This window comes from Mytilus edulis, chromosome 6 (assembly GCF_963676685.1).
Source record: "Mytilus edulis chromosome 6, xbMytEdul2.2, whole genome shotgun sequence".
NCBI lineage: Eukaryota > Metazoa > Mollusca > Bivalvia > Mytilida > Mytilidae > Mytilus > Mytilus edulis.
This window is the reverse complement of record NC_092349.1, coordinates 89,711,584-89,738,928: the sequence shown is the minus strand read 5'-3', so window position 1 is coordinate 89,738,928 and position 27,345 is coordinate 89,711,584. Positions and strand designations below refer to the sequence as shown.

The following is a 27,345-nucleotide window of genomic DNA, read 5'->3' as shown; positions in this document are numbered from 1 at the left end:
TTGTATTGTAAATAACATGTTCAAACGTATTCCAGTAATAACCATGTTTTGTAAATAGCATGTTCAAACTTGGATCAGGAAAAACCTTTGTATTGTAAATTGCATGTTCAAATTTGATCCAGTTATAACCATATATTGTAAATAGCATGTTCAAACTTGGATCAGTTATAACCATTGCATTGTAAATAGCATGTTCATACTAGGATCAGTAGTAACAATTGTATTGTAAATAACATGTTCAAACTTGGTCCAGTTATAACCATTGTATTGTTAATAGCATGTTCAAACTTGGTCAAGTTCTAACCATATATTGTAAATAGCAGGTTCAAAATTATTCCAGTAATAACCATTTTATTGTAAATAGCATGTTCAAACTTGGTCCAGTAATATTCATTGTCTTGTAAATAGCATGTTCGAACTTGGTCCAGTGATAACCATTGTCTTGTAAATAGCAGGTTCAAACTTGGTCTAGTTATAACTATTGTATTGTAAATATCATGTTCTAACTTAGATTCAGGAATAACCATTGCATTATAAATAGCATGTTCAAACGTGGTCCATTTATAACCATTGTATTGTAAATAGCATGTTCAAACTTGGTCCAGTTATAACCATTGTATTGTAAATAGTATGTTCAAACTTGGTCCAGTTATAACCATTGTATTGTAAATAGTATGTTCAAACTTGGTCCAGTTATAACCATTGTATTGTTAATAGTATGTTGAAACTTGGTCCAGTTATAACCATTGTATTGTAAATAGCATGTTTAAACTTGGTCCATTTATAACTATTGTAATGTAAATAACATGTTCAAACTTGGTTAAGTTATAACCATTGTATTATAATTTAATTTTGGATGTAATGAGTCTTCTAATTGGCTGATGTTATTTTGTTATCAGCCCATAAACATAATTTAGTCATTTGACCGTGACGTCATCGACGTGTTTTCATGGTTATCTACCGTTTAAAATGAAATTTGAAATCAAATTATCAGAAATGACTTTAGCATTTTTCTGTCTATTCGAAATAACATAAAAAATTAGATGCACACTGTTAAATAACCCGCTACGCGCGTTATTCAGTGTGCACCAAATTTCTTATGTTATTTCTTCATAGACAGAAAAAATATTACAGTCATTTTTTTCGTAAATAGCATGTTCAAACTTGGTCTAGTTAAAACCATTGTATTGTTAATAGCATGTTCAAACTTGGATTAGAAAAAAAAATTGCATTGTAAATATGATGTTCAAACTTGGTCCAGTTGTAACCATTGTATTGTAATACCGTGTTCAAACTTGGTCAAGTTATAATCATTGTATTGTTAATAGCATATTGAAACATGGATAAGAAATAACCATTATATTGTAAATAGCATGTTCAATCTTGGATCAGAAATAACCATTCTATTGTAAATAGCTTGTTCAAACTTGGATCCGAAATAACCATTATATTGTAGATAGCTTGTTCAAACTTGGATCCGAAATAACCATTATATTGTAGATAGCATGTTCAAACTTGGATCAGAAATAACCATTACATTGCTGTTATCATTTTCCAATGTAGGATTGAGTTTATGTGTTCTTTAGTTAATTGTCAACTGAGGTGTTATAATAAATTAACATTATAAAATATGTAAGGAATTCGTCAATCAGACAGCACACAAACAACAACAATAGGCAAAAAACACCAAGAGTTCAACATGCCTTCGTCCACATACGTTCAAAACAATAAATCAAGTTCCAAATTCATTATGGGCCTATACAAGTGTTTGTTTCTATTGAAGACTGTTTTTTTATATTATATGTCTGCTTTCAGTTGTTCATCATATGGAGAAAAATAACCTGAACTCATCATTGACTCTTGTAAGACCAGCATAATATTTGGTACTGAAACATGGCTCTCAAATGACACCTCTCCATACGAATACATCCCAGCCTCCCAATACAACATCTATACAGAAAACAGAAAGGATGGCTACGGGGGAGTGTTACTAGCTATCTCAAACCAGTTTACATCCACACAAATTACAAATACAGGTACCGATCAAGACCTCGATACAAATTGTGAAAATGTGTTGGCAAAAATATCTTATGAAGGTAACAAATCACTTTACCTATGCACTTACTATCGACCACCATCAGATAAAGGAGAATCCCTAGAACAACCTGGTATCTTACTCAACAGAGTTCTATGCAAGAAAATAAACTCAAATATCTGGGTAAGTGGCGATTTCAACCTTGTCCACATAGACTGGAACACACCAGCAGTCATACCTAGTCAACCAGATGCATCACTACACCAACAACTCCTCGATATATTAAATGACAATAATTTAACACAGGTCATAAACAAGAACACCAGAAACGACACAACCCTAGACCTTTTGTGTATGACCAATCCATCATTTGTTAATAGAGTCGAAACATTACCACCAATCGGAGCAAGTGATCATGACATTGTCTACAGTGAAATAAACTTAACTCTGCCGCAAAATAAACAACAGGCTCATAAAGTACTTCACTACAAACAGGCAAATTGGGAGTAAATAGAAAAAGATCTCACTGAAACATACAAAGACCTAAAACAAGATCAAGATCAATTAAAAACCAATTGTTCAGAGAACAATTGAAAGTCTTTCCACACCAAAGAAATTTTGATTAGAAGATAGTTTCTTCATACTGATGCGATTCATAAAGGATTTTTGATATTTTAGAGTGATATAAGGGAGATAATATGCTACTTCCGGTGAAATGAATGTCACTTCCGGTCTCATATAATAGCTTCTTTCACACTGATTCCAAAAATATATAGTTTCTATGTACTTTTGTATGTAGAATGGGAGATAATTGGCCACTTCCGGTTTGTTGGAAGTCATTTTTAGACTTCAGTAATCAGTTTATGTATCTATATGACAAAATATATGGATTCTGAGTACTTTTATATGAAAAAATTGCAAAAAAGGCTACTTCCGGTTTTCTCAAGGTCACTTCCGGTAGTCATTTTTCAAGGTCATTTGTCACGTAACCTTTTGTACAAGGTCAAATGCCTCAATAATGAACTTAGTTGAAGTTATAATTAAATAACCTCATATCAAGACATTTCAGGGGCACCAACTCCTATAAGATGTCATTAAATTGTATAAGACTAAATGTAGCATATCTTTATTACAATAAAGCAGACATCTTGCACTTGTTCTTTTATATGTATCTTTCAAAGTGTCGGAGAAAATGCAAAAACAAGCAAAAGTCACAATTGAGAACTTGACCTTGACCTTTGACCTTGACATCATTTTCTAAGTTAGGACCTAGGGGCCTCAAATAAAAACATTCCAGGGTTATACGGTTAACTGTTTATGAGTTAAAAAAACATACCGACAAATTTATTTTGTAAAGGTAGATAACTCCTATAAAATGTCATCGAATCGCTTCGATCCAAATTAGCCAAAAATTCCTGAGGATGTAACGAACAATTTGTAAAAGGAATTTTGTCGCTATCTTTTTTTTTGTTACGGAGGAGATGCACACAGATGATAAACAGTGAATAGGGAGATAACTCTTACTAAGAAATTAGTTCGCCTTAGCAGGGTGAAATTTAAAAGCGCATAAACTATACAATACCATATGAGAAATATCTAGGCGTCATATTGCGAAACAAACATTTATCGCAAGAACAAAATTTGGCGGAAGAAAAAAAAAATAATAATAATAATCAGAAGAAAAACAATAAGTCTTTCCACAGAAAAGTGGAAAGACTTAATTAAATCTTGATGAACTTTGGAACACGTTTAAAACCAACATCCAAAAATCTATTACCAAGAATATTCCAACAAAAAGCATTGGTAACAAATCGAAACTACCTTGGGTAAATTACCAACTTATAAAGCTCATCAATAAAAAAAACAAACAAATTATACAAAAAGAAAAAGAAAAACCCAAAGTAAAAAAAATAATACCAAGAAGTTAAAACCAAGCTCCAGAAAGAAATGAGAAACTCGTACTGGCAATACATAGAAAATATGATTTTCGATATTGAAATAATGCACCTAAAAAACTGTACACCTACATTAAAAGCCAGAAAAACAAATACACCGGAATAGCTCCTCTGCGAAGTGAAGGTACACTGCACTCAAGTCCATCTGAGAAATCAAAAATACTTAACAAACAATTTCAGTCTTCTTTTACATCTGAAGCAAACACTAACACTCCAGACAAAGGTCCTAGTAAACACCCTATAATGGAACCCATTAGAATATCTAAGGAAGATGTTTACAAACTAATCAAAAACATAAACCCGAATAAAGCAACTGGTCCTGACACCATCGCAGGCAAAGTACTAAAACAAAACATCGAAATATGTACAGATATCCTCACTTTAATATTAACAAGATCACTACAAACAGGCAAAGTACCATCTGACTGGAACCACGTAAATGTTACACCTGTATTCAAAAAAGGGGATAAACACAACCCAGGCAATTATAGGCCTATATCCTTAACATTCATAGCTTGCAACCTACTCGAACATATCTTTGCAAGCAGCATGATGAATCACTTAGAAACAAACAACACTCTATATGAATTAAAACATGGATTTAGGGCAAAACGATCATGTGAATCCCAAGTCATCTCACTGATACATGAATTATTCCAAAACAACGAAAGGAACATACAAACAGATCTTATAATCATGGATTTTGCTAAAGCTTTCGACAAGGTACCACACAAAAAATTACTATACAAAATGAAATGCTTTGGCATATCAGATCAAATCATTAACTGGGTAGAATCCTTTCTTTCAAACAGAACGCAAACAGTACTTTTAGAAAACATGTCATCTTCAAAAATACCAGTCTCATCAGAGTCCCACAAGGTACAGTGCTAGGACCAATACTATTCTTAATTTACACAAATGACCTCCCAGATTACATCCAAGATAGCAAAATCAGACTCTTTGCAGATGACAGCATAATCTACCGACAAATTAAAACTCAAAACGACTGCCTCAAGCTTCAAGAAGACCTAGAAGCTGCCATACAATGGGAAAAGATTGGCTTATGTCTTTCCATCCAGACAAGTGTAACATCATGAATATATAACAACAAAAAAGAAATCCCATCCACTTTTATTACAACATGTATGGACACATCTTAGAATCTGTAAAACATGCAAAATACTTAGGTATCACCATCTCAGCAGACCTAAAATGGAACACCCACATCCAACAAACCGCTGCAAAAGCAAATAAATCCTTAGGTTTCATACAAAGAAACCTTAAAGTCCAATCGCAAACAATTAAAGAGTGAGCCTAGCAAACATTCATAAGACCAAAGTTAGAATACTGTTGTACTGTATGGGACCCATTTACAAACGAACATATAAGATCACAAGAAAAAGAACAAAGACGAGCAGCAAGGTACATGTGCAATAAACATCACAACACCAGCAGTGTGTCTGAGATACTAAACACCATGAAATGGCAAACCTTACTAGAACGCTGACTACGAAAAAGGCTTATAATGTTCCACAAAATTGTAAATGAAAATATAGCCATTCCATCGCAAAATGTATTACAACAGAGTCAGTCTACTACAAGATCCACCAATAAAGAATCCTACAGACAAATTCAATGCAATAAAGACAGCTATAAATTTTCTTTTTTCGGTCAAACCATCAAAGACTGGAACAAACTATCCTCTGAAATTACCAAAAACACTACTACAGTAAACTTCAATGATGCACTCACACACGACGTACTCCTTGATACATACCCTCATCTGAAATAAACAGATACTCTCGTTTTTATCTTATACCAAAAAATAAAAATAAAAAAATGTAATATTTAAAACTAAATAAAAAATTGTATAAATTAAAAACAAAGAAAATTGTAAAAAATTGAAAATACGAAAATATATGACCAAAAACAACTTTGAACAAGAAATATTTTGTTAATTTATGTTTTGACAACAATTATTCACATGAATTTGTTAAAAAAAAACATTTACCAGGCATGCGCCGGAAAGTAAACAGCAGTACGTTGATGGTTTTCTGTAAGAAAAGAAGAAGAAGGACTTCTCTTACTCATTGTTTGCACTTAATCTTGGATCTGTTATAACCATTTTTTATTGTAAATTTCATTTTTAAAGTCGGACTAGTTTACAATCACTTGGATAATTAAAAATCATTATGTTATAAATATGGATTCTTATATGAGGCCCTAATAACGCTTTGTAAACAAATCCGTATTCTAATTAGCACAAAATATGTTTGACACATGCGCACAAACTTACTGTTTACATTCTCGTTATTTGACACACGCGCACACACTTACTGTTTGCATTCTCGTTATTAACGAGAATGTAAACAGTGAGTTTGTGCGTATGTGTCAAACATATTTTGTGCTAATTAGAACACGGATTTGTTTACAAAGCGTTATAAGAACGTCACTTATTTTCAATATTTCCTAATAAAATATATATATTTCAACTGCTTACATGTACATATAATAAAATTGTATTATATATTGTTATAAAAAATCATATATTTATATTTATTAGATTTGAAAATATCGTGTACATAATTCATGTGGAGGAAGCGGGAATAGCTAAACATTCTTACTGTATTTTCGTATGCTTTAACCTATAGAAATGTTGTATTTGTCCTATACGAATCGAAGTAATTCTTTCATGTCATGCTATATGCTCATGTTAACATGGATAGGCATTATATTTGACCATATTTTACATCTTGATAACGCTCAGTGTAAAATATAGACAAATATAATTCCTACCCATGTTAAAATGAGCTTGAACATGAAAATATGACATGGAGTATTTCTTTTATTGAAATCACTGTAAATTCCGTTAAAAAATGAAGTGTGTGCATTTAATATTGGGATTGGGAAAATGGTAAAAAACACGATATTTATTTTTATTCGATTAGTTTAGATATGCAAAGCCTTTGATTGCAATTTTCGCAATAAAAACATTGCAAAAATATCTGAATTTATAATTATCCTTATATTGTAAATATCGGATAAGTTATAATCAATATTTTTTAAATTATTTGGTCAAACTTGTATAATTGCATTCAATAATAATTGCCGTATTGAAATAAAACTAGTTGAATATTGGATCAGTAGAAATTAACTTTAGCGTTGTTGCAGTGACTTGACTGTTAGTGTTGCTCTCCACCAATTGCAACTCATTCAAAATTTTGACCAAATTGCAATTTGTTTTATAATATCAAATTGTTCAACTGGTCAGAAATTTGAACCAACTGCTGTAGAAAACCACAGCCAAGTCATGAAAGTGCAAGGTGATAAAATAAAACATACTTACAATCCTATAAGACTTTAACTCCACTTTAATGATGTTGTTATCAGAGTTGGGTTTCTGACTGTTATCTGAGTTGTCGGATGCTGGGTTGTATGTACTGATGTTTGCCTGTTATGGTTGGACTTAACCAACAGCACACCTTACGGACTATTGAGTATGGGTAAGGGCCTGAAAACAGTTATAACAAACACAGTGAATTTGGTTTTAGATGTTATATCTTCTAAAGCGCATTCGATAATCATATATAATTTACAACAATATAATAGTATATAATGCAAATATTAGAAACATGTAATTCATATAAATGATCAAATAATATATATAGTATACAAATTTTATGTAAATGCATGAGCATATGCATTTAAACTGACGAACACGTATGCTTATAATATTTCTTATATTATAAAGCTTATTTAGCATTCAAATATATGAGCAAGATGCGGACTTAATCTTAAATATATGAGCATAATGCGAGACCGACTATTTGAACCTAACAGAGCATAAAGCACGTGCTGAACAGCATAAAATAATGAATATATAATAATTTGACAAGGGGCATGTAAGAACATGTTGCGATCTGGTATCTTTTGAAATATAAACATGGTAGAGCATATATGGCGCTTGTAAAAACTAAAACTACAAACCTATCAACCCAAAAATATCAATTCCGACAATGAGCATTGGTTGAGAAATAATCGAAATCGAGACAAACTTAGCATTAGGAAACTAATTGTGAATATTCAAATAATATAGATATGAAACAATATAATATGAAATGGGGAAACTAGCTATTAAAATATAAATGCTTGCTTTGTATCAAAAATTCATGACTCATAATAAAATAGGACTAAACGACAAGAATAGATTACGATAAATAATTTCTTATTACATTAACCTACCGTGACATGTGAAAATTACGCATAACGCGTTTATTAAAATAATCAATATCTTATCCTTGCGGAACTGACCTTAAATCGTATTAAGTATGAACAAGCGATAAGTTAAAATTATCATTCCCAACATGCGAGCGTAAAACATAATTCTATAACGCGTTTAAAAATACCCTTGAGTATAAAAAGTTTGTGAAGAATAAACCAACCTTTTTTTGAACATATATACATCTATTTACACTGATCGAGAAATCAACTTTACTAAAATAAAACGGAAATGAAACTTAACGAAGTTTCATGATGCAATTAAATAAAATAATAAATAAAAATACTTGACTCACCTGAAAACAGTTATAACAAACACAGTGAAGTTGGTTTTAGATGTTATATCTTCTAAAGCGCATTCGATAATGCCACTTTAGGGACCGAAATTCACTTGTTCGATTTTGCGTTACTGTTTCAGGTTCGACCAATCAGATTCGTTAAACAATCAAGCTATCTTAGTTACCCTGATATTTTGGGGTAAAAAGGGGCGTGGAAAGGTCTTTGCTGGACAAGACAAAGAACCCTAATTGACCAGGTTACCTAGACATAGGTTGTTTACACAACAACTTGTTTGTGTTTACCGGACAATGGAATTAGTAAAAAACATGTCTGATTGTGTCCACTTAGCTTGTCGCTAAAACATCTTAAATTGATAAAAGTAAAGCCTAACAAAGAGAAAATCTAAAGTGACAAATGCCAAAATTAATATCTGTTAGATTTGAAATTCTTATCTTAAATATATCGAGAATATAAAAATGATTTCCTTCAACAATAATGAACGATTATAAAACAAAAAATACTTTTAATTAATACTGCATCTTCGAAATGATCTTTAAATAAATAAAATATCTTAAACTTTTGCCTTTTTGCTGAAAACTAAATTTTCACCAAAATATAAAATGAGGTCCAAAATGACTCCATGACAACTCCCCTCTACTTCGGCTGATTTCGTCCCGAAATCTTGTACTTTCTACATCATGATCATAATATTAATTGGTGGGAGTTGTAATCATAAGAACAAAAATTAATTAAAAATCCATATACATATATATAAGTATTTACAAACACATCAACATAACTAACGACCAGTCAGTAGTCCTGTTCACTAAATATTGTTTTGCCGTTATTGCTTTACTGTAGTTAAAAAACATATTCTAGTAGAAAGATTACACACAGTGTTGAAATATACATTTAGATGTCTTCAAACAAATATGTGGGGGAAATATTGTTAAGTATGAATTACATTTGATGTACCTAAGATATCTAAATCAGAATAGTATGTATTATGAACAACTTTTCTATTATAATAATTCTGTGGTTCAATACCAAAAAAAAAAAAAAAAAAAAAAAAAAAAGAACACGAAAATGTGTTTTACTCTAGATAATGACTTGGAAGCTCATTTTGACTAAATGATGTACATATATCAACACTGAACCAACTGTGAAAGTACGATATAAATATCAAGTTATGGACGCTAAAATATACACTGACTAACCACAAATTTGCTTACCAGAATGTAAAAATAATAAAACTTTTAAACACAAAGATGAAATGCAAGTCGATTGAATGTATGTCACGAACCGGCGCGAACATACATTTCTAGCACTGAACAGGTGATCATGACACCTATAAAAAAATGACTTGAAAACACCTTGTGAAAAAAAATTTAAAAAAATCCAAAACTGTATAATGAAATAGTGATTAGCTTTAGTGATATTTCCGAACGTTTTCAAAACATTGACTTTCAAGATATATGGTGTGAAGATATAGACTTGTACTATAGTCTGAAAATTTTGAGTACTAGCATAAGCTTATGAGTACTTGTGTGATAAGTGCGAACTTAGCAGATAATTCTGCCAGCAAAATGCAAGAACATCAGCATCTGAACCATACAGTAGTAAAATATTACTGATCAATTCTATATGAATCACTATAATACTGACTTCTCCATTTAAAAAAAATGTATTGCAATAAGTACGGACCTTAAAAATATGAGTACTTATTCAATACTGGGCACTTATCGATTACACCTGATTCTACAATCTCTGTATTAAACAGCAAGAATTAAACGTCAATGTGCTGTAAGCAGTAAAAAGTATTTTGTTTTTACAGATAATCTATTACAACACATGATGACCTTGTCAAATTTTCTTCTATAAACACCAACTTATGAGAACCATTCATAAACTTATGAGTACAAACCAAAAATATAAGTACTTACATACATGTGTAAAACTTAATAAATATACATGTAATCTAACTTATAAAATGAGCATTGACTTGTATAAATGAGTAATTTTCTCTAAAGAACAATTATGAGTACTTCTCTTAGCAGAATATGCATACATATATTAATATATTTAAACATACTGATACGTGTTTCTCATTTAATGATTGATTGATTGTTAGTTGCGTAACGTTCAGTGGCAAATGTTTCTAAACAAACGACAAAATATTGAATTAACTAAATTTGAGTATAAATGTCTTTAAGTTGAATACTTTTAGAAAGAAAAACTATATGAAAGCTTAGTTTGGACAATTTTATAGCAATTCAAAATAAACAGTTCCTCTTCAGCATGGAAATGACTATAATATAACTATACAAACTGATAAACTTATTTTGTCACAGCATCATTAAAGTGGAGTTAAAGTCTTATAGGATTGTAAGTATATTTTATTTTATCACCTTGCATTTTCACATTTTGACTGAACAATTTGTTCAATATTCTGACCAGTTGAACAATTTGGTTTAATAAAACAAATTGCAATTTGGTCAAAATTTTGAATGAGTTGCAATTGGTGGAGAGCAACACTAACAGTCAAGTCACTGTAACATTATTTTCAAACTTGTATATTTTAAGTAATATCTATTGTATTATGAATATCATTTTCAAACTTGAATCAGTAATACTCTTTTGTTCAGACATACACTCATGGTACCGAGGTTTTTTTTAACTAATTTTTGAATCATATGTGAAAATGGATAAACTTTAAAAGTTGTGGTGTATGTGTCAATCAGAAAGTGATCCAACCATGTTAATCCAAAAAAAAACTTATTTTTTGTAAATAATATACATTTGTGAGCCATTGCAATTTCTATCATATAGAATATCTTCTCGTACAGAAAAAATTCAAAATATGTACACGGCTATTTAAAAACATGACTGATCACTTAATTAAAACTCATATGATCCAAATTAAGGGGGCTCGCGGGTATAAATCTTATTTTTTTCCAAATATAGGATTTCGATACTTTTTTTTTTCAACTTTAGATACTTTATTTCACTATAATAGTTGATAACAAAGCCCCTTAATGTTACAACAATGGCACTAAGGTTCTGCCCTGTATGGTTAATTACCAATAAAACCAGGGGATTTCATTGGCAAAACTTTTTTCTATAAATACACTTTATCCTATACTAAATGGAAAAATGAAATAAAATTATGGGAACAGGCACGTTCATATATAAGCTCTCAATCTGCCGTCGAAAGAAACATGAATGTTTGTTTAGGTATTTTTATTTTGTTGAACTAATAGGAGAAAAAAGTAATATCGAAATAAAAAAATAACTTAAATACAGAAATTGCTTAATTTTTACAATAGTTAAATTCAAGTTCAGTTAATTTGGAAAAAAATAAAAAGATATAGGTCACCGATGAGTTAAAAAAGAGTTCTTTCAATTTTGTGCGAAAAAAGATTTTTTTTCCACCAAAAGGAGATAATTTGGAGCTTTTTCAATGATATAAACATTTTTAAAGTCATCTGGAGCCAAAACGAATTGATTTTTTTGGTTGATTACTGTACCCTATCATAAAGTTACAACTAATAGACGTGTAATAAATAAAGTTTGTTATGAAAAAACGGATTCATGAATTATTGCTTAGTTATTCTCAGCAGACGTAGGTAATTGGTATAAGGTATATTAGTCAATCAAAATGTAAAGCACACACAACAAACATGACAAACGCAAAACAAAGTCAAAAGTAAAACAACAAAATGAGGAACTCCGGAAGCGCCCTAATAAAATGGCAATATATCAAGCTCAAATAGGTAAAACTGTGAAAAAGGGTGCAACAGTCAACATTGTGTTATAATCTTAATCACTACGAAATCAAAAAAATAACAAGATGAGCTAAAGAGACCAAAACTCAAAAACTTAACTTTGACCACTGAACCATGAAATTGAGGTCAAGATCAGATGACACCTGCCAGTTGGACATGTACACCTTTCAATCATTCCATACACCTAATATAGTAGACCTATTGCATGTGTTATAGGAAAAACATACCAAAACATAAAAACTTAACTTTAACCACTGAACCATGAAACCAAGGTCATGGTCAGATGACACCTGCCAGTTTGACATGTACATCTTACAATCTATAGTTATCCTATTACTCAATATGAGAGAGAAATTGAAATTTCAAAAAATCTTAACTTTTTTTTCAAGTTGTCACTGAACCATGAAAATGAGGTCAAGTACATTGGACATGTGACAGACGGAAAATTCGTAACATAAGGCATCTATATACAAAGTATGAAGCATCCGTACGTGTCTTCCGCCTTCTAAAACATATAGCTTTAAAGAAGTTAGTTAACCACCACCGCCGATACCGCCGCCAGATCACTATCCCTATGTCGTGCTTTCTACGACAAAAGTCGTAGGCTGCACAAAAATGATAGAAAAGAATACAAAATTGTACTAGATCGCAACCAGATAATGACCAAGCCACGTCAAATGTAAAATTAAAAAAATATATATATAACAACGAGGAAAATTATAAACGGAATATATACCTCAAGACCATCGTGAATCATTTGTGAAGTTGATATGGACCTTTTTTAATGTACAGTTGAGCATGGAATTAGTCATTTTAGTGCAATTAGTAATTCTGTCATGTTACATACTACATTTTATCCCAAAGATTATACTTAGAGGGTTTGAAAGTACTTTTCTCTTTAACATTTATAACCGTGAATAGTATGATCAGTTAGTCGCAATGTATGGTTCTCCAAAATTGTTAAATACAAAAAAAAAATAGAACATGTGGTATGTTTTCAAATGAGACAACTCCCATTAAAGACCAAATCACATAGAATGTACAACCATAGGTCATCGTATTTCCTTCAACAATGAGAAACGCCCATACCGTAAAGTCAGCAATAACAAGCCCGAAACAGTGGCGGATCCAGAAATTTACATAAGTGGGGGCCCACTGACTGACCTAAGAGGGAGCCCACTCCAGTCACGCTTCAATGATTCCCTATATAAGCAACCAAATTTTTTTCCAAAAAAGGGAATGCCCCCTGCCCCCCCCCCCCCCCCCCCCTAAATCCACCTCTGCGAAATGACAAGTTTAAAACAATTAAAAAGAAGAATAAATGACCCTTTGATTTATGTAAAAAAAAAATGGTGAACGAAATAAAATATGATATACAGCTACAAACGATAATCAATAAATTACAGGCTCTTGACTTGAGAAAGACTCATACAGAATGTGGCTGGGTTAAACATGTTTGCGGACCCCAAACACTCCCCTAACTTGGGACAATGTTTTGTTTTCTCCAAACACTATTACCGTGCGTAGTACGATCGAATCGTCCACTGTCTGTTCTTCAACACACCCTTACACCATGCAGAATATACTCAGAGAAAAATTCAAACATGAACGTCCGTAATCAAACGGCAGAATCAAACGCTCAAACACATCAAACGAATGGTAAAACAATTGTATAGCTAGCTGAAACTCTCACTTGTATGACAGTTTAATAAATTCAATTTTTTTATTGACAACGACGTGTGAACAAATAAAACAGAAATTATGTGTAACAATGTCAAAAATAAGGTACAGGAGTGAACATTGTGTTATAAAAACATTGTTACTGAACAGATTATGATAAGTTGGTGCTCCACAAACACTATTATTGCGCAAATATAACTAGAGGCTCTAAAGAGCCTGTGTCGCTCACCTTGGTCTATGTGAATATTAAAGGAAGCAGATGGATTCATGACAAAATTGTGTTTTGGTGATGGTGATGTGTTTGTACATCTTACTTTACTGAACATTCTTGCTGCTTAAAATTATCTCTATCTATAATGAACTTGGCCCATTAGTTTCAGTGGAAAATGTTAGTAAAAATTTACAAATTTTATGAAAATTGTTAAAAATTTACTATAAAGAACAATAACTCCTAAGGGGGTCAATTGACCATTTCGGTCATGTTGACTTATTTGTAAATCTTACTTTGCTGAACATTATTGTTGTTTACAGTTTATCTCTATCAATAATAATATTCAAGATAATGTCCAAAAACAGCAAAATTTCCTTAAAACTAACAATTCAGGGTCAGCAACCCAACAACGGGTTGTCCGATTCATCTGAAAATTTCAGGGCAGATAGATCTTGAACAGATAAACAATTTTACCCCAATATCAGATTTGCTCTAAATGCTTTGGGTTTTGAGTTATAAGCCAAAAACTGCATTTTACCCCATGTTCTATTTTTAGCTATGGCGGCCATCTTGGTTTGATGGCCGGGTCACCGGACACATTTTTCAAACTACTAACACAAAAGATGATTGTGGCCAAGTTTGGATTAATTTGGCCCAGTAGTTTCAGAGGAGAAGATTTTTGTAAAATATTACTAAGATTTACGAAAAATGGTTAAAAATTGACTATAAAGGGCAATAACTCCTAAAGGGGTCAACTGACCATTTCAGTCATGTTGACTTATTTGTAAATCTTACTTTGTTGAACATTATTGTTGTTTACTGTTTATCTCTATCTATAATAATATTCAAGATAATAACCAAAAACAGCAAAATTTCCTTAAAATTACTAATTCAGGGGCAGCAACCCAACAACGGGTTATCCGATTCATCTGAAAATTTCAGGGCAGATAGATCTTCACCTGTTTAACAATTCTACCACTGTCAGATTTGCTCTAAATGCTTTGGTTTTTGAGTCATAAGCCAAAACCTGCATTTTACTCCTATGTTCTATTTTTAGCCATGGCGGCCATCTTGGATGATTGGCTGGGTTACCGGACACATTTTTTAAACTAGATACCCCAATGATGATTGTGGCCAAGTTTGGTTTTAATTTTATTGTCATGTATTGTAATTTCAATGAAAAAAATCAACACAATTATTTGTACACTTTAATTTAAACTGTAATTGTACTGCTCCTCGGGGCGTCTTGATTGACAAATAAAAATTGTTGTTGTTGTTGTTGTTGTTGTTGGTTTAATTTGGCCCAGTAGTTTCAGAGGAGAATATTTCTGTAAAAGTTAACTACGACGACGGACGACGGACGCCAAGTGATGAGAAAAGCTCACTTGGCCTTTTAGGCCAGGTGAGCTAAAAAAAAAAAAAAAAAGATGTGATATGATTGCCAAAGAGAACAAATTGCACAGAAATTTGCAATTATAGGTCACCGTACGGCATTCAATAAATGAGCAAAGCCCATACCTCATAGTCCGCTATAAGAGGCCCCGAAATGACAATCAGTGTAAAATGTCAAAAAGTATGTTTACTGATTGGTCCTCCACAAGTCCTATTACCGTGCTGAGTATTTCCATAGCTCTCGTTGATCACACACACACACACACAATAACTGAGTCGACTATGCTCTTTATTTCCCTGTTAGGGTCTGCATAGTGTGCATAGTATGCTCAGTTTGTTTAACTACATTGACTGCCACAATAGTTTACTTAGTAAGTCGAACTGTATAGTCCACCGCAGGTTATGTTTAGTAAGTTTTTCTGTAAAGGTCAACAAATACTATAACCTTATCGCGTATTCTAAGTTGGTCCTCGGTGCGGTCTTCCACAAACACTATTACTTAGCATATTATGCTCATTGTGTCTAGTTATACGGGCTTCCATAAAATTAAATGCAAAGTATAATCAGTTGGTCTGATGTGTAATTCGTTCTTCACAGAGTATGCTGAAGTGGTCCTCCACAAACACTATTGAGGGCCCTCATGGGGTTTTTGATTATGTGATTACTTGGCCGTTTTTTTAATGATTATTTGATTATTAAGCCAAATATTTCATGATTATTTGATTACCTAGGACTGTATTTTTAGTTTATGATTATTTGATTACTAAAGATAAGCAAATATTTAATGATTATGTGATTATATTGGCAAAAAAATGGTGATTATGTGATTACTAGGACCCCCCATGAGGGGCCTCACTATTACCGTGCAGAATACGCTCATTTTGTTTAACTACTAGTATATTGACTTTCACCAACGGTAATAATGCGCATAGTTTGATCAGTTAGTCTCACTACTAGTATATGATCCTCGGCAGATAATATAACTGCGCAGATTATGATCAAGTAGTCATTCTGATTGATCTTGCAAAATGTTAACTCACAGTAAGACACTGTATGGTCTTCCATGAATTGTATTACCACACAGTGGCTTAAATCAGATGTTGAACTAAAACATTCCAAAGATATATTAGAGTACATACAATTTTTAAAGACTTTAATTATTTGACCTTCTATGCTTTACCGGCTTTGTGATCACATGAGCAACACGACCAGTGCCACATGTGGAGCAGGATCTGCTCACCCTTTCGGAGAACCTGAGATCACCCCCAGTTTTTGGTGGTGTTCGTGTTACTTATTCTTTAGTTTTCTATGTTGTGCAATGTTTACTATTATTTGTGTTGGTCTTTTTCGTTTTTAGCCATGGCGTTGTCAGTTAATTTTCGATCTTGATTTTGACTGTCCCTCTGGTATCTTTCACCGCTCTTTTACACCAGTATTCCCCATTCCAAACTAAAAGACAATTGAAAGAGTTGGTATTGCTTTGTTTCCTGAAAGAGAATGGCCAACGTAGATACAAGTATCTTGTCTTAGGGAGGGATAAATCCTACTTTGTAAAAAATAACTCTGCTTCTAACAAAAAAAATTCTGAAACTGACATTATCAAGATGCTTGATTTCTTGATTGACAACATATTTGCTACGTTTAGAGGACATTTTTCAACCAACTATCGGCATTCCCATGGGAAACACTTGTTTCCCTCTTCTTGTTGACTCGTTCCTTTATTCTTATGAGGATGATTTCATAAAGAAACTTCTTAGGAAGAAACAAAAGAAGTCAGCAATATCCTATAACTTTACTTTCCGTTATATAGATGATGCTGCTTTGTCACTAAATAGTTCAAAGTTTGGTGACTATGTTGAAAGCATCTACCCCATGGAACCAGAGCTAAAGGATACAACAAATACAGTTATGTCTGCCTCATATCCTGACTTGCAACTACTTTTACATATCAACATACCAACAGAACCTCTTTTATAAAGTTGATAGGGTAGGGTTTGTATTTTCTATAATTATTCTATTGATAAATGTGTTGCCAATAAAGAACGTATTGAAGCAATAGTTCTTTTAATATGTTTACAGATGTCATCACGCTTTGGTTGACAGTTCTAGTATTAATGTCTGAGATACATTCTGATCTGCCCTACTTACCCTAAACATGATAATGGTTCTCTTTTCTTTCACTGGTAATGATAAATTATCTTACTGTTAAGTATATATTTACTTGTCATGATCACCATGATCATAGCTATAGAGGAAAAGGAACTGCTTCTCATGGAATATCAAATAGATATGTTCAAAGTGTCGTAACCACAATCATGTCCTCTTTTCCTTTAATATAACCTACCAGCTCTTTTTATTTATTGTGACTTATCAAATTACACTCATCACCAGTTTTGTACTTTCATGAGTAATACTTCACTACCTAACCCTTCCAGATCACCCCAGGTTTTTTGGTTCGTATTTCTGACTTCAGATGTATATGTTGTTTTTGTATACTTTGTCGTTTGTTCAGGTTTTTTTATTTGGCATTATTAGTTTGTAATCTTTAATAAGTTTGAACCTCACTTTGGTATTATTAACCTCTCATTTACCCTACAGCAGCCGCATGGTTTCTTTCATTTTGAAAAGAAATTGTGCCTCAAAATCTTTTCATCTCAGTCAAGATATAATAGTTCTAGTCAGCTGATTATTTGTAGCTTGAAGTTCTGTAAAGTTCATTCTCACAGATCAAAATGTCACTGGATGATAAGCAACCAACAATCAATCAATCACTAACCAAAACATATAACAAAGCTAAAGAAAGTTTAATTTTTAATATCTGACATTTCACTTAGTTTAAACAAAGTGAAACAATAATAAACAACAGAATGTAAACAGAAATTGGTCTATATATAACAACAAATAAATAGTACCGACCCTTGTCAGTACAAAACATTCTTACAAATAATTGCCCCTGGTGTCAACCTTTAAAATTGGAGAAACATGTCTGAGAAGAGGTTTTACCATATTATGTTTTTAAAGTTGTATTCATCACTAAGGTTTTGTACTATTTCTACTTCAAAACCCTAATTATTACCAATCATTTTAATCCAATTATAATAAATTAATTAGTTTAAAAACAAGGTGTTCTGAACTATGTATTATGTAAAATATGTATCAATGTTTTAATTGAAAGATGGTGAATATAGAAAGATGGTAAAGTAGAAAGTGTGGATGTGTTATTTTGTCCCTGCTCCTTGTGATGGCTTGATTTTAGGCTCCCATACATCTATATAATGGTTGAAACCTCTGACCTCATATTAGTAGAGATAAGTAAGCAGCACTTTTACAAGATTATAAAACCAACACTTCGACACTCTGTCTTAAATGTGATAGGCAATTACCACTTAAAATCATTTCAAAATCATGGAAATAACAAACAATGTCACAAACTCATATTGTGTCAGCTTTTATAAAACAACATTAATACATAGTGCTTTCAGCCTTTCAGCCTTTAACATAGATGTGCCTTAGTTGAGGAGAATTTAGACTGTCATGACTGTAACTATTGGACTTTAATCTCATAATAGAAGATTTAACTATTCATAAAAAGAATAGGAAAATTAAATTAAACCAAATCTTTGAAATTGGATGATAATAATTTCAATATGAAATTGCTATAAATATTCTCATGTTATTGTCAAAGAAAATGAAAAAATGAACAAAAAATGCTAATCTCCACAGGATAAAGTAGCATACATACATGACATAATGGAGGAAATGAAATAAAGTTATCCCCCTTTGACCAGGTAATCTATGTTGGGTAAAACTTAAAAACATCTTGACACTACCAAACCAAAATGTGCATAACATAATACAATCCATGGTCAACATATTAGAGGGGAGATAATCTGTGGGAACACTACCTGATGAGGTATATAAAGGAATATTTCCTTTTCAACAGATAGAAGGGAAGACGACCGAATATTTTTGGCTAGAGGAGACTCACAGTGTTTTAAATGCACATAAAATTTATATAATTTTTTATGGAAATGTATAGGTGACAAACACATATTTTCTGATGTATTGTAATTTTTTTCACACAAATACATAATACAAAAAATTAACTTTTTAAGTTCATTTGGCTTAAAATGATTATAAGTTAACAAAAACATTCAGTTGATAGGTCACTTTTTGAGCTATGGATTCAAAAACCAATAATAATTATATTCCAGCCCGAATTACAACATTTTGATATGACATAAATATGTGTATTACATGTAGCTTGATTTCTACCCCAAAAGACATTATGTCCCAAACAATAACTATTACAATTGAGTAAAAGGGTTAAAAGAATTTGACTAATTTTAGGATCTTAATAATGTATCTTTTCATACCTCCACCTTTTACGGAATACCTGACATATATGACATACTGGCCATTGATTGTACATAATGCATTGTTATTCTTATCACTAAAATAGGACGAAAACTATGATGGAAAACATATAACACAAAACACATGGCAATATGATATCTACTGAATGGATGAGAGAAATTTGGACTTGGCTCGTATGGATTCAAGGCAATTTTATCTTTAGGAAATGGATATAATACTTAAAACAACATAGATTTTTGATAAAATAAAAAAAAAAAGAAACTGAATTTTTACCTGGCATTTTTTATCTAAATATTACACTTGTGTTTCATAAAACAAAGAGATAGGGTATAATTGCCAATGAGACAAGCAACCTCCAGAAACTAAAAAAAAAAGAATGTTGACAGTTACCATGGTTACCTTACGTATAGGGTACATGAAATTACAAATTTTTCAAATATTTTTTAAATCAAGTTCTGCAATGTTCCGTAATATTTTTTACATTATCAAAAGATTTAAGAAATTCTTACCAAAGTATAATGCTTATTTACATGGTTGTAGTTAACAGAAGGTATTTGTATTGAAATATTTGGAAATGTTTATTAGATACAATATGAATATGATTACTTTCATAATAATTTTTCATAAGAATTTTGGGGTAAAAAAAAAAAGAATGAACAAATTGTGACTGAGGTAGTGAGAGTTGAAGTTTTCATTAGATATGGTGATTATAATAAAGATGTGTCCTATTCACAAGGAAAAGAACCATTATCATCAATAGTCAGAACTCAGGAGAAGTTAGTGCCATCCAAATCTTATTGAAAATAATTATTCAAAACGTTGTATGTATCATATCAATTACTTTTTTCTTTTCCATGTTTTCTGCTAATATTGTTATTTAAAGTGTCTAAAGATTAAACGGGTAATCTCGATCTAATGAAATATCAAAAAAGGGTGCTTTAGTTATAACATTTATTGGGCCATAAAAAATTGCTGTGACATACTCCCAAGAAATCATGAGACTAGGAAATGGACATTTATTCCAGTTTCTGTGTTAATAAAATTTAACTGAATTTTTGTAATTTTGTATAAGCATTGTCAAAGATCAAAAACCAATATTATCAAAATTTGAATAACTGATTTTAAACTACAATAAACATAATCAGATAATAAACTGATTTTTAAAAAATTAACAGAAAAAACATGACTACTGTAACAAAGACAACAATGAACTGTAGTGAAAGACTCTGGTACACCTCGTCTGTATAAAAATGTCTTCATACAGCATTTCCATTGGACATGCTGGACAGGTATGTATAGTTGTCTTGTCTTCATACAGCATTTCCACTGGCATGTTTAGTCTGGTCTTTCACGAGTACAGTAACAGATGAACCTAAAAAAAAGAAAGAAATTCTTTTTTTACATTTAATGACTCTTTCTGAAAATAATTCAATTGATGAACCCTTGAAAACAGAAAATTTTACATTTTATGAACTTTCCAAAATGTGTCAATTTCATTTTGGCATTTGGCTACTGAAAATTCAGAAATTATTGCAATGTTTTTATTAATGCAAAAAGGCGACAGGGTTATAATCGCAGTAATTCAAACTTGCATTTTGAATTTTTTATATGAATTAGGCAGGATTTTTTCACAATATTGCAAAAATTAAAATGCATTTTAGTCCCAAAAAATAAAATTGCAATAATTTCTGAATTTACAGTATCAAATAATGCAGATTTGTTTATTTCAAATATTGGAGAAGGCTTATGAATAAACTGGGGTATTTCTACTTTTTTCATGCTCTTTGTAGATGAAATTCTGTAAAATTTGAAGAAGAAAATAATCTCTGTATGTGTAGAATCCTCATAGGAATAACAAGGACTACATACCAATTATCATGATCATGATGATTAACAGTTTTCATGTAAATGGATTAATTCCAATATTCTTATTTCGATAACTTACATGATTTCAGTCCAAGATTTATAACTTTAGAAAAAGTTACTCTGGCAGGCGATTCTTGCACACCAAGTTTTATAAAATTGCAGCCTATTTGAATATGTTGAAGTGTTGTTGTCATTTATAGGTATTTTAAGTTTTGCAATAGTTTATATTACTTTATTGACAACCCTGCATACAGTATTGACGTACATGTAAATTGACATCAGGAGTAACTATCCAAAGTAAACACAACAGGGTTGGTTCACCACATGGAATTTAGCATGATTAGTCATCATGGCTTGCAGGTTTAATTATTGGACCCCCAACTGCCTTTATGAATATTCATCATTTAATTATAATTAGAACGTTTGTTTTAATATAAATTTACATGGCAGGTTAATATACAAGTATAGACTCCTACATTGACAAGTCAAATCTAATTTACATGATTTTATGTCTACAGATGACAACAAGTATTTAAAATCAACTTCAGCTTCCATTGATTCCAAGACAGTTAAATTACAGCTCATTTGCATATTAAATATTATAACAATTTGTCATACACATTACAAATAAATTTACAGGGACATAACAATATTGTAGCAATGTAATCATAAATTGTTTGAACCATAACAGTAAATTTATACTAATGATGTCAACATGGTCAATACGTCAGTTATAAAAGAAGAAAAAACAAAAGAAGTAATCCGTGCAATGTTTGACAGTTGCAGTCAGCATTTCCAACAAAAATATTAAAAGCATGTCTTTTTTTGGTCACTGGGTTATTTTATTCTTGCATTTACTTCCAATATCCTTTTAGATTATGGTTTTATACACATTTGAACAACACAAAATACTCCCCGATAGAAAGTACCCGCTAGATTATACACAACAACTGAAATTCAAGACACCTTATTTAGAACAATAGAGTCCTCTCCTTTGACCAAGAGAAAGTGCCCCCCTCCCCCACCTGATTTTGACCAACAGAAAGTGCCCCCCCCCCCCCCACCTGATTTTGACCAACAGAAAGTACTCACCTGATTCAGACCATGAAAAATGTTTTCTTCTGTGAAAGGGCTTAAAATTAGCTTGCTTCATCAGAAAAAAAGGGTCTGGTATTGAATGCTGTTGCATATTTTCAGATTCTGGACAATTAACCTTTATAAGTATTTAAATGTACTGGTCCAAAGTCAGGAGTCTGTAATTGGATGGTTGTCTTTCATATTCATGATAATTGTCTTTTCCCTTTGTATTTTTGTTTGAATTGTTCTACATTTTGTCGCATGGGGCCCTTTTAAAGATCTTGTTTATTGTTGAAGGCTGTACATGCAGTGACTTGTGGTTGCTCACTTCAACATCTAAATGGTTTTGTAGATAGTTGTCTCATTGGCTGATTGATTTAGAAGAGTGCTGTAGTTTTGGAATAATGAGTTAACACAAGGACAAATAAGGTTAACAATATATACAACAGCCCAGGTAGATTTTGCTTTTTCCACCAGCCCACCGTGGACAGCCTACCCATGCCCACTCCAGCTATAATCTCTTTTTTTTGTAAAAATATTGATTACAAATGCCTATCTGCTTTTTTTAATTGATTGTACTTGCAAGTCTTTTGATAATTAAACAAAAGAAATTGCATGCCGACTCCAATGGGTGGACAGAGTGGACAAGCTAGAAATTTTGCCCATCCCACTTCAACCATTTGTCAACTGTGGACTGGAGGACAGAGCAAAATCCACCTGAGCTGTAGTGTATTCCTGAACTACTTATAAATTATCATGATCATCTCAACGAGCGATTTTCTCGCCTGAGCAGGTACAGAAATGTACAGCGAAAGTGAAAAAAGCAATTAAGTTGAGATGACCAATAATAATCTGTTTATTACTATTTTGCCTATGACAATGTACACATTGCCAACAGCACATGTGCCCTTAGTTTTTAGCGATAATTTTGCATATCACTCTACTACACTGAGAAGGAAATAATCAGTTAGTAAGATCAAAATCAAATTTGTAAATAGCTGTAATGAGCTGTACAGCTTAACAATCATAAATTGATAAATTTACCTTGAGAGGTAGCTGTAACTATAGAGTCTTTGGGTAGAGGCTTTGGTTGTCTATAAATAACTCTGTCACGATGACGATCTGCATTAATCCTGATTATCGGTAAAATATCACATGACCTACTCAAACGAAAACTGTGCAGTAAGTCTCCATTAGAATTTTTAAAAGCTGATTTTTCTTTGGTCAATGTACTTGCAGCAATGTTGAGTGTATTGCTAGGATAAGATTCTCCCTGAGTATTAAAATGTAATTGTTGTGTTTTCATGTCCTGATTTGTTAATCCATTATAGCATCCTGAAGAGTGGGGTAGATTACAATGTAATTGTTGTGTTGCCATGTCCTGATTGGTCAATCCATTATTGCATCCAGAAGAGTGGGGTAGATTTCTACACTTATTTGTGTTAAATCCAATTTTATACATGTTTGGGTCAGTCTTTTGAGGATTAATAAAGGATCCACTTCTACAATCTACACAATTTGTCAGAATTTGTCGTCTATCTTTTGGAAAGGTATTTACAGTGTTATGAACATGGTGAACCATTCTACACTTATCCTTCCTGGGCAGTGTATTACTTTCCATTGGAATATCATTACACAATTCAGTTTCAGAATTCAGATTACAAGAACAACAAGTTTTATGACTAGACGATGTCTCACTATCCTCGGTGAGACCAGAAATCTCACTCAAATTTAATAAACGATCTACAGACGGACAACTATCCAATTTACCTGACATTGAATCTAAACTATCAACTGTGTCACAACCACTGAGTTCACTGAGGTTTAACGTTGAAGCACTATTTTTAATATCACAGTTTTTACAGCTGCCAATTTCTCCAAAATTATTACAATCTGAATACCTGCGCACATTGTCCAGACATGATGCCTCTGAAATAGATGTTTTCTCTGAACTGAGGTCCGTGCACATTTGATCTGGGGCTCCCCCACCCCAGAACACATTAGAATCGTAACTTGTGTTATCACTGCTGTCATGGTTACCACTACTACCATAAGTACTGTGGTTGCTATCAACAACACACTGCTGAACACATTCGGGACATTCTAAACTACTGTTGCTCGGGTTCCTGTCTGAACAACTGTCGCTACTGCAACTTCCGTAATGAGCCTTGATACTTGTGTCTTTTCCAGAATTATATTCTGGTTCACTATCACATGTTTGTCCCGCATTGTTTTTCATTTTATATTGGAATAATCGTGTACTTTGCCCTAAATAATAATGGTGAGTAGAATTATGAATCTGTCTGTGTGTCCCACAATAATTTGTATGATGATGAACAGATGATGAAGTCACATGATGTGAATAAGATATCCCTGAGTTGACGAGTGAAGAATTCCACGGCAGAACACGACCAATTTCTGTAGTTCTATTTTTAGCACAACACGATTGCAATGCCTGATGATAACTGTGATGATAAGGCTCTCGTGAAAAATTTCGATGAGCATTTCTGTGATATTCATGACAATAAGAATTGCACGAGGAAACAGAGGATCCTACTGTTCCCTCGCAGGATGTGCATGCATTGTGAAGTTCTGAACGATAATTTAAATAATGTAAGTATTGAGAATGTGTAATCTGATGATAAATATTGTTTGTTGGAGGAGGTAGTTGATAATATTGTCTTTGGTCTGAACTTCTACTTTCAGTTTGTCGATTACTGGAAGACTGGTGTGATTCAGGTGGTTCTAAAAATAAAACATATGGAGTGAAGGTCAAATTCAACATGACTACAATAAAACATATATTCAGATTACAATCAATTGCTCATTCTTTTAGACATTCTGCAATAGCTTTGAGTACACAACTTTTGTAAAATACTGATACATTGTAGTATGTCAGCTGATAATTGTCCCACATAATGTATGTATGTATGGGTGTTAATGACGTCATTTAAAGCTCAACTAAATGATCTCATACAATAACTTTAATAATTTATACTTTTTCTTTAGTCTTAATTGATAGTGGCCTCATTGGCAATGAGACCACAACTCCTATAATTTTGCTTAATAATGTTTAAGACATAGAAATTAAAATTGAGAATGGAAATGGGGAATATGTCAAAGAAACAACGACTTGACCAAAGAGCAGACAACAGCTGAAGGACACCACTGGGTCTTCAACACAGGGAGAAAATCCCTCACCTGAAAGGTGGGCCTCAGTTGGCCCCTAAATAAAATTATGTACTAGTTCAGTGGAAATGGATGTCACACTAAATTCCAAAACATATAAATGAAGTAAAATTAAAAATCATAAGACTAACAAAGACCAGAGGCTCAATACTTGAAACAGGCGCAAAAATGTGGCAGTGTTAAACATGTTTTGGGAGATATTTCCATCAATTCTGGAGCATCTTATTCCCCAACAAATATCCCTGACTGTCAATGTTGATCACTTACCTATAATATTGTACATACAAAATGGACATGTTCTATGATTGACCAACCAAGGATCTACGCATATACTGTGGAATTCATGGCAACATGGCAGTACACGTAAAACCTGAAATAATAGATAGACACATATACTGTGGAATTCATGGCAACATGGCAGTACACGTAAAACCTGAAATAATAGATAGACAGTGGAACTCATGGCATCTCACTTTTTTTAATCTTTATAGTAAAAGCAAATTTTGAAATCAAAATGGCAATAATTAAACATGTTCACTATGCAAAATATTCTAAGTCAATGAAACATGACTAATGATGCAGGCTGAATAACCTTTCTGATATTTGAATGTACAACAGATCATTCCTGGTTTGTCAATGTTGTGCTATATATCTATATATGAGTAATTGAAATGTTACCTGTCCTTCTTTATATTCTTCTAAACATATTGCACAACTATCACCATTAGAGGAAGTTTGACTATAAACATCTGAGGTAGGGGAAGTAAGTCTTGTCAAACTTTTTTCTTTTATACACTGGTACTTTCTGGTTTCTAGTTTAGCTATTGCCTGTTTTGCCAGCTCAGACATGGACAGCTGAAATGAATAAACAAAATCTTTATGGTAACATAATTGTTTGTTTAAATACAGATGTGTATTGCAAGTTCACACCAATAACAAACTGCATTAGGCATTATTTTTTGGTGAACAAAGTATACGCTTTGCTCATTAGTGAAGGCTGTATGGTGACCTATCGTTGTTAATTTCTGTGTCATTAGGTCTCTTGTAGAGAGTTGTCTCATTGGAAATCATACCACATCTTCTTTTTTATATTTATACCTCCACTTTCACCTTGATTGATGTTTTACAGGTAAAGATATTACAAGCTCTAACCATGATGTATTAGGTGATCTTAGGTATAATAATAACTATCAAACTTTTGATGCCTTAACATATTTATTT

At 32.3% G+C, this 27,345-nt stretch overlaps 1 protein-coding gene across 4 annotated transcripts in view; it reads right to left on the bottom strand.

Moving 5' to 3' along the window:
- Positions 1–18,833: 18,833 nt before the first annotated feature.
- Positions 18,834–27,345, bottom strand: part of LOC139528860 (E3 ubiquitin-protein ligase ZNRF3-like) — a 51,830-nt gene continuing 43,318 nt past the window's right edge. For 3 of the 4 annotated variants that reach the window (XM_071325076.1, XM_071325075.1, XM_071325077.1), the window contains 4 exons: positions 26,803–26,979; positions 26,392–26,494; positions 23,980–25,680; positions 19,105–21,364 (listed from right to left, as the gene is read on the bottom strand). In XM_071325076.1, coding sequence (XP_071181177.1) covers positions 21,303–21,364; positions 23,980–25,680; positions 26,392–26,494; positions 26,803–26,979 — 2,043 coding nt within the window. In that variant the 3' untranslated portion in view covers positions 19,105–21,302. Of the gene's footprint in view, positions 21,365–23,979; positions 25,681–26,391; positions 26,495–26,802; positions 26,980–27,345 lie in introns of all 4 variants that reach the window. The other variant, XM_071325074.1, reaches the window with a different exon arrangement.